This window comes from Nestor notabilis, unplaced genomic scaffold (assembly GCF_000696875.1).
Source record: "Nestor notabilis isolate BGI_N333 unplaced genomic scaffold, ASM69687v1 scaffold23923, whole genome shotgun sequence".
Lineage (NCBI taxonomy): Eukaryota > Metazoa > Chordata > Aves > Psittaciformes > Psittacidae > Nestor > Nestor notabilis.
Window position 1 is genome coordinate 51,844 of NW_009922710.1, and position 14,166 is coordinate 66,009.

The following is a 14,166-nucleotide window of genomic DNA, read 5'->3' on the forward strand; positions in this document are numbered from 1 at the left end:
AACAGTGTGCTGTGGTGTCTGGCCTTTCTCATCTGAGCACACTTCTCTTCAGCACCTACTTAAAATTAACTTTGCTGTCAGTTCTTTTCTGAACCGAGATCTCCAGGGATAAATCACTTGTGTGGACTGATCTCACAGCCCAGCCCCAGCTGTTTCCCTTGCTCTCCTAGCCCCAGATTCCATGTAGCAGCCTTTCCCATAGGTAAATCCTGCCAGTTCTGTGGTAACCACTGGCTGTTAGGATCTCTGAGGGTCAGTTCCAGGCAGCTGTGCTACTGCCTTTTGGCTGTGGCTCCAAGACTGAGGCAAATGGAAGAACTTTTCCCTGTGGTCAGACAGCTCATCACAATAACTTCATCTTCTTGCATGGGCCTTGCTGGTTTTTGTGGTCTGCTTTGGAGATTAACAGGAACCAGAGTTTGTTGGGTTTTTTTCCCAGGCATGTGTGGGAGGAGAATGTTGTCACTAATTTTAATTTATTTGAAAGTCTTCATTAGAGTTGTTTTGGCTAAACAAGGCCTCTCATGAGGTTGATATGGTGAGTAAAAAATGTGTATGAACTATATTGAAAAGTGACCCAACTTTTCTGCTGGGTAGACTGTGGTTCTGGGTTGTTGTGAGGACTAATGTGTACGGCCTGAGCTAACAAAGCAAAATGGGCTTAGAGATTTGATGACATTGCAGTGTTTCCCTGAGGAATCAGAGATAGAGTGTGATGCTTTTCTGACCTGTTCCCCTCAGTCTCTCCGCCAGCATGCTTTCCCTCTCCTCGAGCAGCAGCCCTGGCTCTCTCGCATCTAGCAGAGGATCTCTTGCCACCTCCAGCCAGGATTCATCCACCTCAGCCAGCTTCACTGATCTCTACTATGAGCACCTGGAGCAGTTGGAGCAGTTGGACTCAGAATATCAAAGCAAGCTTGACTTGCTCTTAGAAGGAGCCACCGGATTCAGACCATCAGGCTGTATCACCACTATTCACGAGAACGAAGTAGCGAAAACTCACACAGCAGATACCACCAGCCGTATACAGGCTCTGAGGTCACTGTCTGGTACTCCCAAATCCATGTCATCATTATCTCCAAGGTCATCTCTCTCTTCTCCATCTCCACCTTGCTCTCCACTGGTGATAGACCCACTCCTAGCTGGTGATGCCTTTTCAAGCCATATGGATTTTGATGACACAGAGATAAGTACAAATCTCTCAGAACTCACCCTAAACACTGGGAGTGGCAACTGTAGACTCGAAGAGCCTAGAGCAGGAGATAAACATCTAGGTCAAGGTATGGTAACAAACTGTTTGCATGCACATGCATGTATTCATTTTTGATGTAGTTTATAAAGCATTGAGAAGCAAGTATTTCAGAAGCTGTCTGTCATCTTGATATCTTTGTGTTGAAAAGTGTATTCAACTGAGTGTTCTATCCTTCCTGGGAACAAAGGTTGGTGCTTTAATTTGTACATGAAAAATGCTGCTGATCTGATGAGTCTTGCAGAACACTGTGTGCAGGTATGTTTTTAGTGTACTTATATGCATGTGTACAGAAACCACGGGGATTTCATGTGCAAATACAAATGGTTGTGGTGGGATTCTGGTTTAGTTCGGCACTGGGCTATTCAGAAGGTCATCTAGTGTTTTGGATCTGGGAGGCACATAATGCCATACTGACACAAACTTTCTGGCCAAGTTCTGAGGAAGGCTGGGGAAAAGCCACTTAGCTTAACAGTTAACAAATGATAATAGAAATCCTCCCCCACCACCTCAGCACGCACAACTCTTGCTCTGGTTCCCAGTACGTCAGTGGCAATGGGTTTATTAACTTCAGCTGAGCAGACTTGTCAAGGCTGTGCCTGAATTTCTGCTGCTTTGAGGGGGATGGTCTCTTAGCAACAAAAACATGTTTGGATCGTGAGCATGATAAGACATTCAGAGATAGTAGCTGTTCTCATGCATGCATATGGCTTGCTGGGAGTGGGAAGGGCTCATCCCTTTTTAGAACGATGGCTGGGCTGGAGTGGATGGAAAGCAGGAGGCAGCAGTCAGGACACTCGTGCTGGGGCCTGCCTGGAGCCCTTGTCTCTGTGGGTGGGTTAAATCCCATGGAGACGAGTGGAATGGCTGGATTTGGAATTGCAGTGAGGAAGATCTTGAAGGGCAATATAAACTTGCAAGCTGTAGTCGTAGGAACCAGTGGTGCAGTTTGTTCCTGGTTTTCATAAGATTATAAACCAGCCCATGTGAATCAAGGGAACTAGCACCCTGTCATCACTGCCTTCTGCATGAAGACGGCTGACACTGTTTAAAACACAATAAATGACACAAATGCAGATCTTCCCCTTTGAGCTACCATTTCCCTAAAAAAGCATTTGAGTAGGAAACACTAATTATTGTTATTAGAACTGGGCACTGATTAGTTTTAACCTTTTTAGCTCTGAGCTTTGTCAAGGCTGTCAAAGCGAAAGCTCAGGTGTTAAGCAGATTAAGTGATTATTGCTGTTAGCCAGTCAGCAGACAAAATAATCACCATAAGTAGTTTATTTCAGGGCAATAACAAGATGAGGTTTTATTCCTCAGGCATTTCGGGGGGGTCAGTGTAACACCTGAAACACACTGGCTGGATCTGGGGTGCTCGGCCTCATGGGCAAAGCATGCTCACGTGTTCCTGTAAGTAGAGCTGAGTAGTATGTACCTGAGGGATTTGCTTTTGAATTAGGAGTTTTGCAGAACCTCTGAGGCTGAAATAAGGTTTGTGTTACTTAGCCACATGAAAACACACAGGTTCGGTGTGTGTGTAAGATTTGCAGGGCTTCCAAGTCCTTTGCAAAACCAGTGAGGAACAGGATGGCTGCATGATGAATCCTTCCCAGGGAACCAGTCATCTTCATTCAGATTTGCACCTGAACGGGGCTCGGATGGTCAGAAATGAAGGCTCTCTGGTGGGAATGGCAGGACACCATTGGTAATTGAAGCAGAAAAAGAGATTAAGCATGTGGAGATGAACCTGAAGTGTTCTTCCCAGAAAGCAAGCTTCATGCAGAGGAATTCATGGAGCAGCATTTCTGGGAGTGGTGTGTAGAACTCAAACACCTTCATCTAGAAAGCCAGCCAGCAGGCAAGGAATCATTTTCCTATTAAAACCATGGAATAAGAGGTACAAAGCAGCACTGAGGAGTGCAGGGTGTCCCTGCTCATGGCAAGGGGATTGGAACTAGGTGATCTTAACGCCCTTTCCAACCCAAACCATTCTGTGATTGAGGAAAGAGAAACATAGTTTTGACCTTGCCCACGTACCTCCAGCACAGCCTCTGATCAAGAGTGCAGCAGGGGCCCAGCACACAACATGAGGGAGCATGGATTAAACTGGGAATACCAGGATTAAATGGATCCATTTGTTTCAGTTAATGACTCATATACTGTGTTACAGATGCTTTTATTCATGAGAAAAGGTCTGGAAATTTCTTTCTGTCCATGGGAATACCAGGATGAAAACAAACATTCAGTGGTGGTGTCAAAAAATACATGGATAAATGGGCCCAAATGGCACATGCATGCTCCATGTACTGGGGTTACCTGTAGCACCCTCTACTGTTTTGGATCACTACATATGTTGCATCACTCGTATGCAGCTGGCTTGGATCACTCAACCCACATTGAGCTTGCATATGTTCTGCACCAGTGTCTTTCCAAAGCTGTTTTTAACTCTTTAAGTGGCTTTGCTGCACTCCTGCTATGGGACTACAGCTGTTCCCAGTGGGACAACATTCACAGCTCCCTCATCCTTGGAGCAGGTCTCCCAGAGTTCTGACACAGAGAACGAACTAAGAACTGGGTCCTGGGCTGAAGCATCTCTGCAGAAATGGTTCATGTGAAAAGGAGCAGAATGTGCACACAGGGTGTATCTTTCCCTGTTTTGTAGCACAAGAAATCTCTGAGATAACACTTCCGTGAAAAACTCCTTGCTTCAACTTGCTCAGTTTCCCTGTCTCCTTTTCCCTGCATTCCTGTGTGTGGCTGCTACTTTAAATCCTAGAATCTCTCTCCATATTTAGCTAGTTACTGGCCTGTCTGGACCTAGCTTCTGTCTTGTATACACTAACCTTTGGAGTTCAGGGGTAGGTGAGAGGTGGTTTTTTGCTGTTCCCCCTCCTGGAAACTAGCCTTGGCATAATCTCCAGACAGGGTACACCCCTCCCTGTCAACCATACTTGGCCAGAATTTGGTCAATAGCGTTTGCCCAATGCTGGGATACCTCTGGGTAGGTGGGACCAGAGGACCTACTACCTACTTAAGGGTGACTTGCAGTAAGTCCGTATTTATAACTTTATTGGAATTTAGAAGCTCTGCTGCTTCTGCACATTGCCTATCTTGCATGGGTATGTAGGACCACAGACTGGTTTGGGTTGGGAGGGACCTTAAAGCTCATCCAGTTCCAACCCCCTGCCATGGGCAGGGACACCTTCCGCTAGAGCAGGTTGCTCCAAGCCCCTGTGTCCAACCTGGCCTTGAACACTTCCACCAGCCCTGCCTTTCCAGTGCTTTTGAAAGCCTCTTCTGGCATTGCCTGCAAGGACCTGCAGCCATGGGAGTGCCAGGGGTAGACAGCTACAATGCAGTCAGCACACCAGTGTGTAACCTCAGCCTGCGAGTACGGTCCTGCAGGACCCAAGCATTAAGTGGGCACTGACTGCAACAAAGCCTTGCTGTCACCTCCACCACATAGGCTGTTCCTGTGATTCTCCAGGAGCTGCTGGTGCTCCAGGACAGTTGGGTGCGTTCCTGAAGCACTAACTCAATGTGATGTTGAGCAAAGTCCCCCCCACCCCGTGCCCTCTCTGTCTTCAGAAAAGTGCTGTTGCTGAACAATACTTGGGTGGAGAAAAGATGCAATTCAGGGGGAGGCTGAGGCAAAAAGCTGCTCCTGATGCAAACTGTTCATTTGCATTAACACATGTTTTTGATTTTCCTCTGTGCTTTTCTGATAGGTATAAATGCAGCAGGAGGGACAGCACTGAAGGTGGCGTGTGTGTCAGCTGCAGTGTCTGATGAATCTGTTGCTGGAGATAGCGGGGTGTATGAGGCGTCTGTACAAAGGTAGACACCAGACCTCTCTCTAGGAAGAAGCCAAACACTCAGCTTTGCACACAGGAGTCAGCTGGAGTACTGCTGGTTGTGATCCTTTTTGGTGGCTAAACTCACTCTCACATTTCATCAGAATTCTGAACAAAGCTGTGAGCAGGTTGAATTTGATTATCAAAATGACCCATGCTTCCAATAGCAGAAGTGGCTGGAAGCAAGCTCACAGAACTCAACAGTTGGTCTGTTTCTGAATGTGCTGCTGAGCTGCCCCTGCTGCCTTGATGGGGTAGCAGAGCCATCAGGCAGCGTCAAGTTCCCCTCCTGTCAGTCAGCCCTTGTGGTGTCAGTGACAGCCCTGTCAGCGGGAGAGCACTTTGGGATGTTTAAGGAAGGCAGCAGAAGCACCTTGAGCTGCCTTGTGTGTGTGTACGTGGTGGGATGCAGTTCCCAAGTGCTTTGAAGCAGGATGTGATTTCTGCAGGACTTCTCCCCTAAGGGCATAGCTGGAGCTGGGCGTCCCTGCTCTTGCTGGGTTTCTGCACCTCCCTTACTGCTTCCTAAAGCTCTCTGGGGTGGTTTGACAAAACGTTCACTAGAAGGTACTGATCTTGCTGATACCTGGTTTGCCTGCATCTAACATGGGTTTTCCTACTGGTTTTACTGACACTGATATAAATCACGGGGTCATTTGTTGCAAGATACAGCTGTAGAGGTGAAAATTGCTCATCTCGTTTTTCCCCCATTCATTCATTCATTACCTTCATTAATTCTCTAGATAATTGAGTCATTTTTTTACGTGTACAGCACAATTCACTTTGGCAAGGAGAGCAACACTTGTGTAAATCAGACCTCATGGGCTCAAGCCATGCCGTTGGGTCCCTGTCTCCCATCAACAGGATAGGGACTTCCATGGAGAGGGGAGGAGGGATCACATGTGACAGTTACAGAAGGCATCTCATGCACCCTTGCATGTCTGATGTTACTTAGTGGTGGTTGGGTTGTTGACTTACCAACCTTTGGAATGTCTATAGCATCACTTCGATGTCTATTATAAATAGCGAGGGTAGGATGTGAGCAATAGGTTTGTCCTCTAGCTGAAATGTAATGGAATGCAAGAGAGTGCTAAGGAATATAGAAAACACTTGGTAGAATGCTAATCCTGTTTTCATGTGCTCAGCATAGCCTCTGAGCCAAGTAGACAATGAATGTAGTTTTGGGGACTTTCAGTGCATAGAACTTTGGAGGAGAACTACACTGGAGGGCAATGATGCAAGCGACTGTTTCAAGGCAGACCAGTCAGTGTACTCTGTCACTTGTAATGTGCTTAGGGAAGTTTGATTGCTTAAAGAAACAAAGGAATGACTTAAATCTAATCAAACTCGAGAAGTTTTGCTGTCATGATGCAGGCAGGATTGCAGTTGTTAAGTCTTATTTCTGTGGCTGGCCAGTCAGCTGTCTTTACTAAAATCCAGTCAAGGGAACCCTTTAAAATCCCTCACAGCCTTATTTTTGCAGTCTTTTGTGTGGCTTTTTTTGGCAGTGAAGAGGGAAGGCATATGACTTTCTGCTGATAAGCTCCACAACACATACCTGTAAGGATGACTGCACTTACTTCTCAAATGGGCTTTCTTTTAGCTGCTAATTTTACAAAATCCATATACCCAAGCCCTGAATGGAAGGGAAGAGATCTTGTATCACCTAAATGCTGTCACTTCAATAGGAGGGAAATCAAGTCCTTAATTGTCTTTGCTTTCTTTCAGACCATGTGTGTCAGAAGTGATGATGTTTGACAGTGATGACACAGAAGCAGTAGGGACAGCTAAAGTGCAAATTGCAATGAGGTAAACACTTCGGATGGAAAGAATGATGTGTGGGATTTAAAAGAGAGTGCTTCCATTCTGTTTGCTTCTCTTTATCCTGTCCTATTAGTATTAACTAACGAATGTCCTCTGTGAGGTGTAATTGAGAATTACACTTGACTCCAGGAGGTCTTTGGCCCAGTTACCCTCCTTCATGGCAGTGGAAATCAGCTGGTGATGGTGTGGTTGGAGGGTGCAAACCAGCAGCAGGAGCTCTGGCAGTAAATGGCATTTGTAATCATTGACCCCCCTGAGTCCCTCAGTGGTGGGTCAGGCATAGGAGGCATCTTCCTTAAATGACTTAGTGGAGGTTATTTAGGACTCGAGGAAAAATAAGTAGCATAAAACTCTCTTGTCTTGGCCATCCACAGCAAACCAGTGGTTACCCCCAACATCTTTACTGCTGTATTTCAGGTATTGCTGCTTGTAACTTTTTTATGCTACAGTCATTATATAAGGCTTTTTGCTTACAGCAATTGGGGTAGACCCTAGGAAAAGCAATGTGTGTTAGGTCAGTTCCATTGTATCAGGATTCCGAAGTTCTGGATGTTCTGGTAGCAAAATGTCATGGAACGTGAAACTGGTTTTGTTTGAAACTATAGGCAAGCTGTGGTCCCATTATAGTTGTGTCTTGTTTGTAAATGTTAATGTTGTGTTGATGAAGCAAGTGGAATTCCCACTCATGGAGTCCAAGGCTGAATTCTCTCATAATAATGGTTTTTATGTCTTTCTAATTCAGATATGATGACAAAAATAAACAATTTGCCATCCTGGTCATCCAGCTGAGTAATGTCCCAGCACTGCTGTCCCAGCAAGATCAGAAAGTGTAAGTGGGTGAAATAAGCACACTTCTGAAGTATTTGTGTTAGATCTCAGTGGGAATTAAATAGATGTTGGGATTTTTTTGGGGAGTGTGTGTGTCACACTCTTCAAAATTACTCATTCTGAAATGCTTCTACACTGTTCTGTGGAGCAATATTTATGAACTAACAAACCTGCAAACAGAAACAAGGTGCATTTTTTTTCCTCAAAGGTCAGTAGTTGCTGGGGAAAGACTTGCCTGGAATTAGCAGTAGCCAGCAGGGGTCTGAACTGCAGCAGTGCCCAGAGCTCTGCATCCCGTGGAGTTCTGCCGCAGGACATCCTTGCAAGGAGCATGTGTGAGGACACGTACAACTGCTACCAGCCTCTTTCCAGGCAAAAGGCTTCTTTAAATTCAGCTGTGTGCTGAGTGAGCTGACAGATCTGCTTCATTTTGGTGTAGCTGTTCTTACCTACAAAAGGGCATGTTGGTAGTGTGATGAGTTGCATCAATGTAAATGACCATCTTAAACATAATCCTGTAATCACAGAACCAGCTAGGTTGGAAAACACCTAGGATGTTTGATTACAGGAGTCAGAAGGATAAAGTCTGTGGCAGCTCCTGCCACTTCATACCTCTGATGTTGCGCCAAGATGTTCTTTTTTTTCTTTGTTGACTGATATCCAGAAGAAATCGGACAGGACAGTGATATCCCCCATGCTTAGGATAGGTTTCATGTGCAGTGCAGGGAGCTGCAGAGCTGTTCCTGGGTGGCAGTGCTGACCATGATGCTTTCTTCAACAGGAGCATCCGCGTGGCTGTCCTGCCCTGCTCGGAGAGCACGAGCTGCTTGTTCCGCACAAGGGTGGTGGAAGCTTCAGACAATCTTGTGTACAATGAAGTATTCTGGGTTTCTATCTCTTATCCGGCTTTACGCCAGAAGACTTTAAGAGTTGATGTTTGCACTGTAGATAAGTCTCACCTTGAAGAATGTTTGGTTAGTATTAGTCTCTGCTTTAATACCTTTGTGCGTGTTTCCTCTTTTAATTAACAACTAATTTTCAACTCTGAAGTGTGCGAGTGTCCCTGATAACCCCCAGCTCTCTCCCAGATCATGTTCTTTGCAATAACAATTCTGATCAGGAAAACAAAATCAGTCTAGGAGAGAAATGTGTCGATGCAGGACTACTGATGACTTTGTCAAACTACTCTTATTTCCTTTCTTTTGCAATTTAGTGTGAAACTCTACCTATTTCTCTTCCTTTTGGTGGAAACATTTGTTGTAATGTGGTTGAGAATGGACTTCCAGGAGCTTGGAAGCCACTGTAGAATACTAAAGGTCCCTAAAGGATTTTTTTAATTTTTTTTTTTCCAAACCTGCTATTAATCTACACTATTAAAAGCTACATGAATATAGTTTTTCATGTACTAGTATTGTCATAGGCAGCTGCCCACTATCGTTAGAAGAGTTTTTTTGTTGCTCAATATTAACTGAACTATTCCTGGAGTATTGTACTGCAGAACATGAGCAGGGTGTGTTAGCTGGGGCATAGCAGCCATTAAGTTGTAGGAAAGTTGATGCTCTGTCCTATGTGTTCCATAGCATCTCCCTTGGCTGGAATGGTACATGTTTTATGGTGCTTCTGCACTTCTTCCTTCACTCGCTTTGCAAAGTGCCTTTGGTACAGGAAAGCAACTGTTTTCCACAGGGGGGTTTTGTCATTTGGCAGTGTGGCTGTAGCTGAGCTCCGGGTGGGAGCACACCAGCTTGCAGGAGGCATGCTCAGCATGTCTGCTGGACTGGGCTGCAGCAGTGGAGTCTACTCAGGCATGGATTAAATAAACTATGAATCAATTTTACTGTGGTTCTGAATTCATCAGGATGTGTACTAAATGTAATGCAGTGAAAAATGACAGGGCAGATGAAGAGGAATGAAATATACAAAGCTGAAGCTTCTTGGTCTGAGACAGTGATTTTTGTCAGCCCTGCAAATTTCTTGAAGGGGAGCCTTCATCTCCTGTTCCTTTCTGTTTTAATTTGGAGCTCTGGCTGCAGTTTATCCTGATTGCAGTAGCACTGTTCATACCTCTGTTCTTGTACACAGGAGCTGTAGTGAAACACTTGCTACTTGAATGGGAAGAACTAGACGATGTTAAACACAATGAAACAGAAAGCATCACTAGTACTGTTGAAACAGGGATAAATGAGGCATTGTTTCTTTTTGTCAAACTTGCCAATGTCAAGTAGTCCTGGACTTTCACTCTCATTTCTTCCTACTGGTGTGGTAGTTGTTCATTTTAGTGCCACACTAATGGTGTTTTGCTGTCACTAGGGTGGAGCACAGATTAGCCTTGCTGAAATATGTAGATCTGGAGAGAAATCGACCCGTTGGTACAACCTCCTCAGTTATAAGTATGGGCAGAAGCAAACCAGGAAGAGTAAACAAGGAAACATCCACTCTGAAGTACCCTGCACTGAGAAACCGGTAAGAACAACTGCTTAAATCAAACAGATCTCTTCCAAGTAGTACTATTGAGAGGGTTTGTGTGGCTGAAGGACTGTTACAAGTCAAGAGATGAAAGCTGGTGTATTTATATTTAGAACTTGAAAATGTCATTAAGTGCAGCAACATAATGAACTTGTTGATTACAGATATGCCCTTGTCCTGGGCTGGATACTGAAATCTGCTTCTCATGAAGCTGAGGGCTGTGGGATGTGGTCTGGTGTAAGTGATGTGTGAGCTTTTGCCTTTCTTCACACTAGACAGCTCCCCTTGCTGCAGTGAACTTGCTGAACAGGTCAAGATCCAGCCCTCCCTTTGCACTATGCTCAGCCCACAGCCGCACACGCCTATGCTGGTGTGCTCATACGGGCTTGTCTGAGCACTATGTGTGCAACAGGCTGCTTGAACAATGCAGGTGGAGAGACTGTCACTCTCCTGCTGCCAGAGGAAAGCTGGCTGGGGCTGTCCTGGCTGGGAAGGATGGGCCCTTTGCAGTTTGTGAGAGTCCTGTCTTCACAAGAAGCCTCTTCTTCTCCTCAGGACTCTGTGTCAGCACTCCTAGAGCAGACAGCTGTTGAACTGGAAGCTGTGGAGAAGAAACTGGAGGAAAGCAGAAGCACTTTAACTAGTGGAGAGAGCTGGTAGGTAGCATCCCACCATCTTAGTGCTGTGGGATGATCAGAGCTATTTGGGCATTCATGTGCAGAGGAAAAAAGCAGATGATAGATGGCTGTGGCAGGCTGCTTCTGTCTCTTTCTGTCTTGATGAAAAGTCTTGCTGCTTCTGTTCTGGAGGTTGTGCTTGGGAAATGGGAACAAAGCAGATAAACGTTGAGAATAGTTAATAGCACTATGCTAATTTTGTTATTTGTACAATGTTCTATGGAGCTCCATGAGAGCTCCACTCTATGGTGCAAGGCTTTGCTTGAATATTAATTTTGGCTGTTGTTTACATGGTTCAGATTCCAATTTTATTAATGAAGCCCAACATCTGAACTAAAAGCAAACCTGAACCCAGTGGGTTTGATAGAGAAGCCAGCTCTGCATTCGGAGCAGCTGAAAAGGCTGTCAAAACAATGCTTGAATTTTGTCCAGCATCACTTCTTAGATTAATGTTATCCCTAGAGCTCCCCTTAAGAAGCACTCACCTTAAGCTCAGGCTACATGGCTGAGCCCTCAGCTTGCTTCTCTTGAAGCCAGATCAGTATGGTGTTTTAGGCTCTAGTGGTTGCCTTCTGGTGCAGCTTCACTCCAGTGTAATTATTTCCTTATAAGCCTGCCTTTGTGTAATCTTGGGTACAACCGGTGCCTTGGGGACATGCTTCTGCCCAGCAGCTAGAAGGAGGAAACCCTTGCTGCAGCACCAGAGCATTGTCCACAATTGGCCAGTTCAGTAACAAAGCTGTTCTTAACAGGCAAGACGAAGAGGTTCCTGATCAGGAAGAAGAGGACGAGAGCAGTGAAAATGAAGCAGAGGAGGAGGAAGAATTCTGTGCTGGAAAATCACTGTGGGAAACAGAGGAAAGCCTGAATTCCCAGCTGCACATGGAGATAGCAGAAAAGGTAGAGTCAAGGGCCTTTTGAACAGAAAGATGAGTTAAGCTTCCCATTGCTCAGCTGATGGGGTTATGTTGAGCTGGGCAAGGCTACAGCAGTTATTTGGAGGTTCATCATTGATGTTCACATGTTTATCTACCTGAACTATTTTTAAACAGCTCTGCATGACTCACAGTAAATGCAGCACCATTTCATGCCTTCCTGCAGCTGCTCATGAAAACTGTTTTCATTCATGCGACAGTGGCTTTGACCTTGTTTAACTGTAAGCATGGCTGTACACATGCTGTCTGTGCATACCCCAATTTGGATCTTTGCTGCAGATGCACAAGAGAATGGTCCTTAAAACCATACCTCTGTTGTATGTAAGGCTGCCAGGTCACACTGATGTACTGGATCAGCAGGCAGAGCTCACTGCAGTCAGTTGTGTTGCGCAGCAATCGATGGATGCAGAGCCCTTAGAGAGTTAATGGAGCAGCCTCTGAGTTCAGAGGGCAGCGTGGCAGGACACCTGCATGAAAGGGCTAAAGAATGTCTGGTTTTGAACCTCTGGGACCAGCAGAGCGGAGACGCATCATAGGTGGCTGTCAGGCAGCCCTGGGTATGTGTGTGGTCTGTAAGCTGGCCTTCACGCTATGGTATCTGTCTTGCAGGTGGATAAAGAGACAAACACAGAGAGCCTTGCACAGGCTTCTACTGTGGTTCGTCCCAAAGACAAGAGAGCAGCAAACCCACCACAAACTCCATTTGTCAGAGGTAGCACTATCATCCGCTCCAAAACGTTTTCACCAGGACCGCAGAGTCAGTATGTGTGTCGGGTAAGGAAAATGCACTCGGGGGTTATAAATGCTGCTTTTCACTAATGAAAGCATGTCAGCAGTGTTCACTTAGGCTGGACTTTTCACAGAGACCTGACACTGCTGCCTTCTTTCCTCCTTTGACTTCAGAAGTTGCTCTGTCCTCACCTCCTAGATGATACCTTTCCTTGGAACTAATAGCATGAAGCACAAATGTTTAAAATATGTGTGTGCACATATATGTTTCTGGTACATGCAGCATGCTGAAATGCCCAAACTAACCTGGTAGGGCTGCTGTAAGACAGTGATGATCAGTAGATACTGAGGTATTTGACCAGGCATTGGAACAGGCTGCCGAGGGCAGATGTGTTCCCAAACCATGTAGACGAGGCCCTCAGTGCCATGGGTGGCCTTGGCAGTGCTGGAGAATGGTTGGACTCGATGACCTGAAAAGGTCTTTTCCAAGCTGGTTGATTCTGTGATTCTATGAATAAGCTGCATATCAAACCCTTTCCTGCTGCTTTAAGACTGTTCAGTGCTAGCTTGAACCTGGTTTTAGGTGAGATGAACATGAAGGCTTCATAGAAATGAAAAGGTGAGGACTTGGTAATGTCAGCAAAAGCACTGTGGAAGCTTTCTCCAGCGTGCCCTGTCTGAAGGTGACTGGGGCAGGATGTCACTTCCACTGATTTGAAGTGTTTCTTCACAATTATTTCATGGATTGAGGATCAATCTAAACTATAAATAACTCATCTTGTAAATTGAATTGGCAAACAAGCAAGCACTATATTTGTCATGCACGACCTGTCCACAGTGGGCACGCTCCTAATGCAGCTGAGCCAGGTTTGATATGCAGGTTTTCTCCCATGCAGAAGCAGGTGCTTCTGTAGAAACAAAATGGATTTAATCTGCAGCAGTGGCCAGTGCTTGGGTGGTTCTGTGTCCCAGCATGCAGATCCCACATGCCTGTTCCCCCAGCTTTGAGAAGGAAGGTGAGAATGGAATTAAACCCTGCTTGAGTTGAGCTCTCTTTAAGCGTCTAGAGACAATCACAAAAGGCTGCAGCTGTATGTGTGTAACATGACAACCAAGTTGGGAAACCCAGGGGGATAGCTTAGAGATAAACCTATGTCTTGCACCACTAGCTTAAAATACGGGTGACTGAAGAGAAAAGAAATCTCTAATAAAATAACCCCATGTTTTACAGGTGCTAGAAAAGAGTAACTTTTAATTACTTACAGCTTATTTTTCTGGTCTGTTTTGCCCAGCCTAGTTACTTGCACAGGAGAAGAGCAGTGGGGTAGAGTCCCATTTACACCTGAACCTAGTGTCTCTCTTTCCATGCAGTCTATTCCCAAAAAGTGACTGAGTTCAAGGTTTGGGCAGGACCTGGCTGTGTAGGATGGATTGCGTGTTGTGCACGCAGATTAGGGTGGCAGCTCTCTGCAAAACTTCCTAGTTCTACTTACACCCCTGCTTAGAATCACTTAGAGAAGCCCTTGTTCTTGCCAATCATGTGTGTATGCTCTGCTTGTATTCCTTTCATGGGCTCTTCCCTTTCCTTTGCAGCTGAACCG

At 45.5% G+C, this 14,166-nt stretch overlaps 1 protein-coding gene across 1 annotated transcript in view; it reads left to right on the plus strand.

Annotated features, from left to right (window-relative positions):
- The window catches only part of WWC1 (WW and C2 domain containing 1), a 38,236-nt gene that overhangs the window by 20,242 nt on the left and 3,828 nt on the right, over positions 1 to 14,166 (plus strand). Inside the window, 9 exon segments of the mRNA XM_010011769.1 lie at positions 742 to 1,280; positions 4,981 to 5,089; positions 6,835 to 6,915; positions 7,673 to 7,759; positions 8,540 to 8,732; positions 10,069 to 10,221; positions 10,780 to 10,880; positions 11,654 to 11,801; positions 12,446 to 12,635. Of these exon segments, the coding sequence (XP_010010071.1) occupies positions 742 to 1,280; positions 4,981 to 5,089; positions 6,835 to 6,915; positions 7,673 to 7,759; positions 8,540 to 8,732; positions 10,069 to 10,221; positions 10,780 to 10,880; positions 11,654 to 11,801; positions 12,446 to 12,635 (1,601 nt within the window).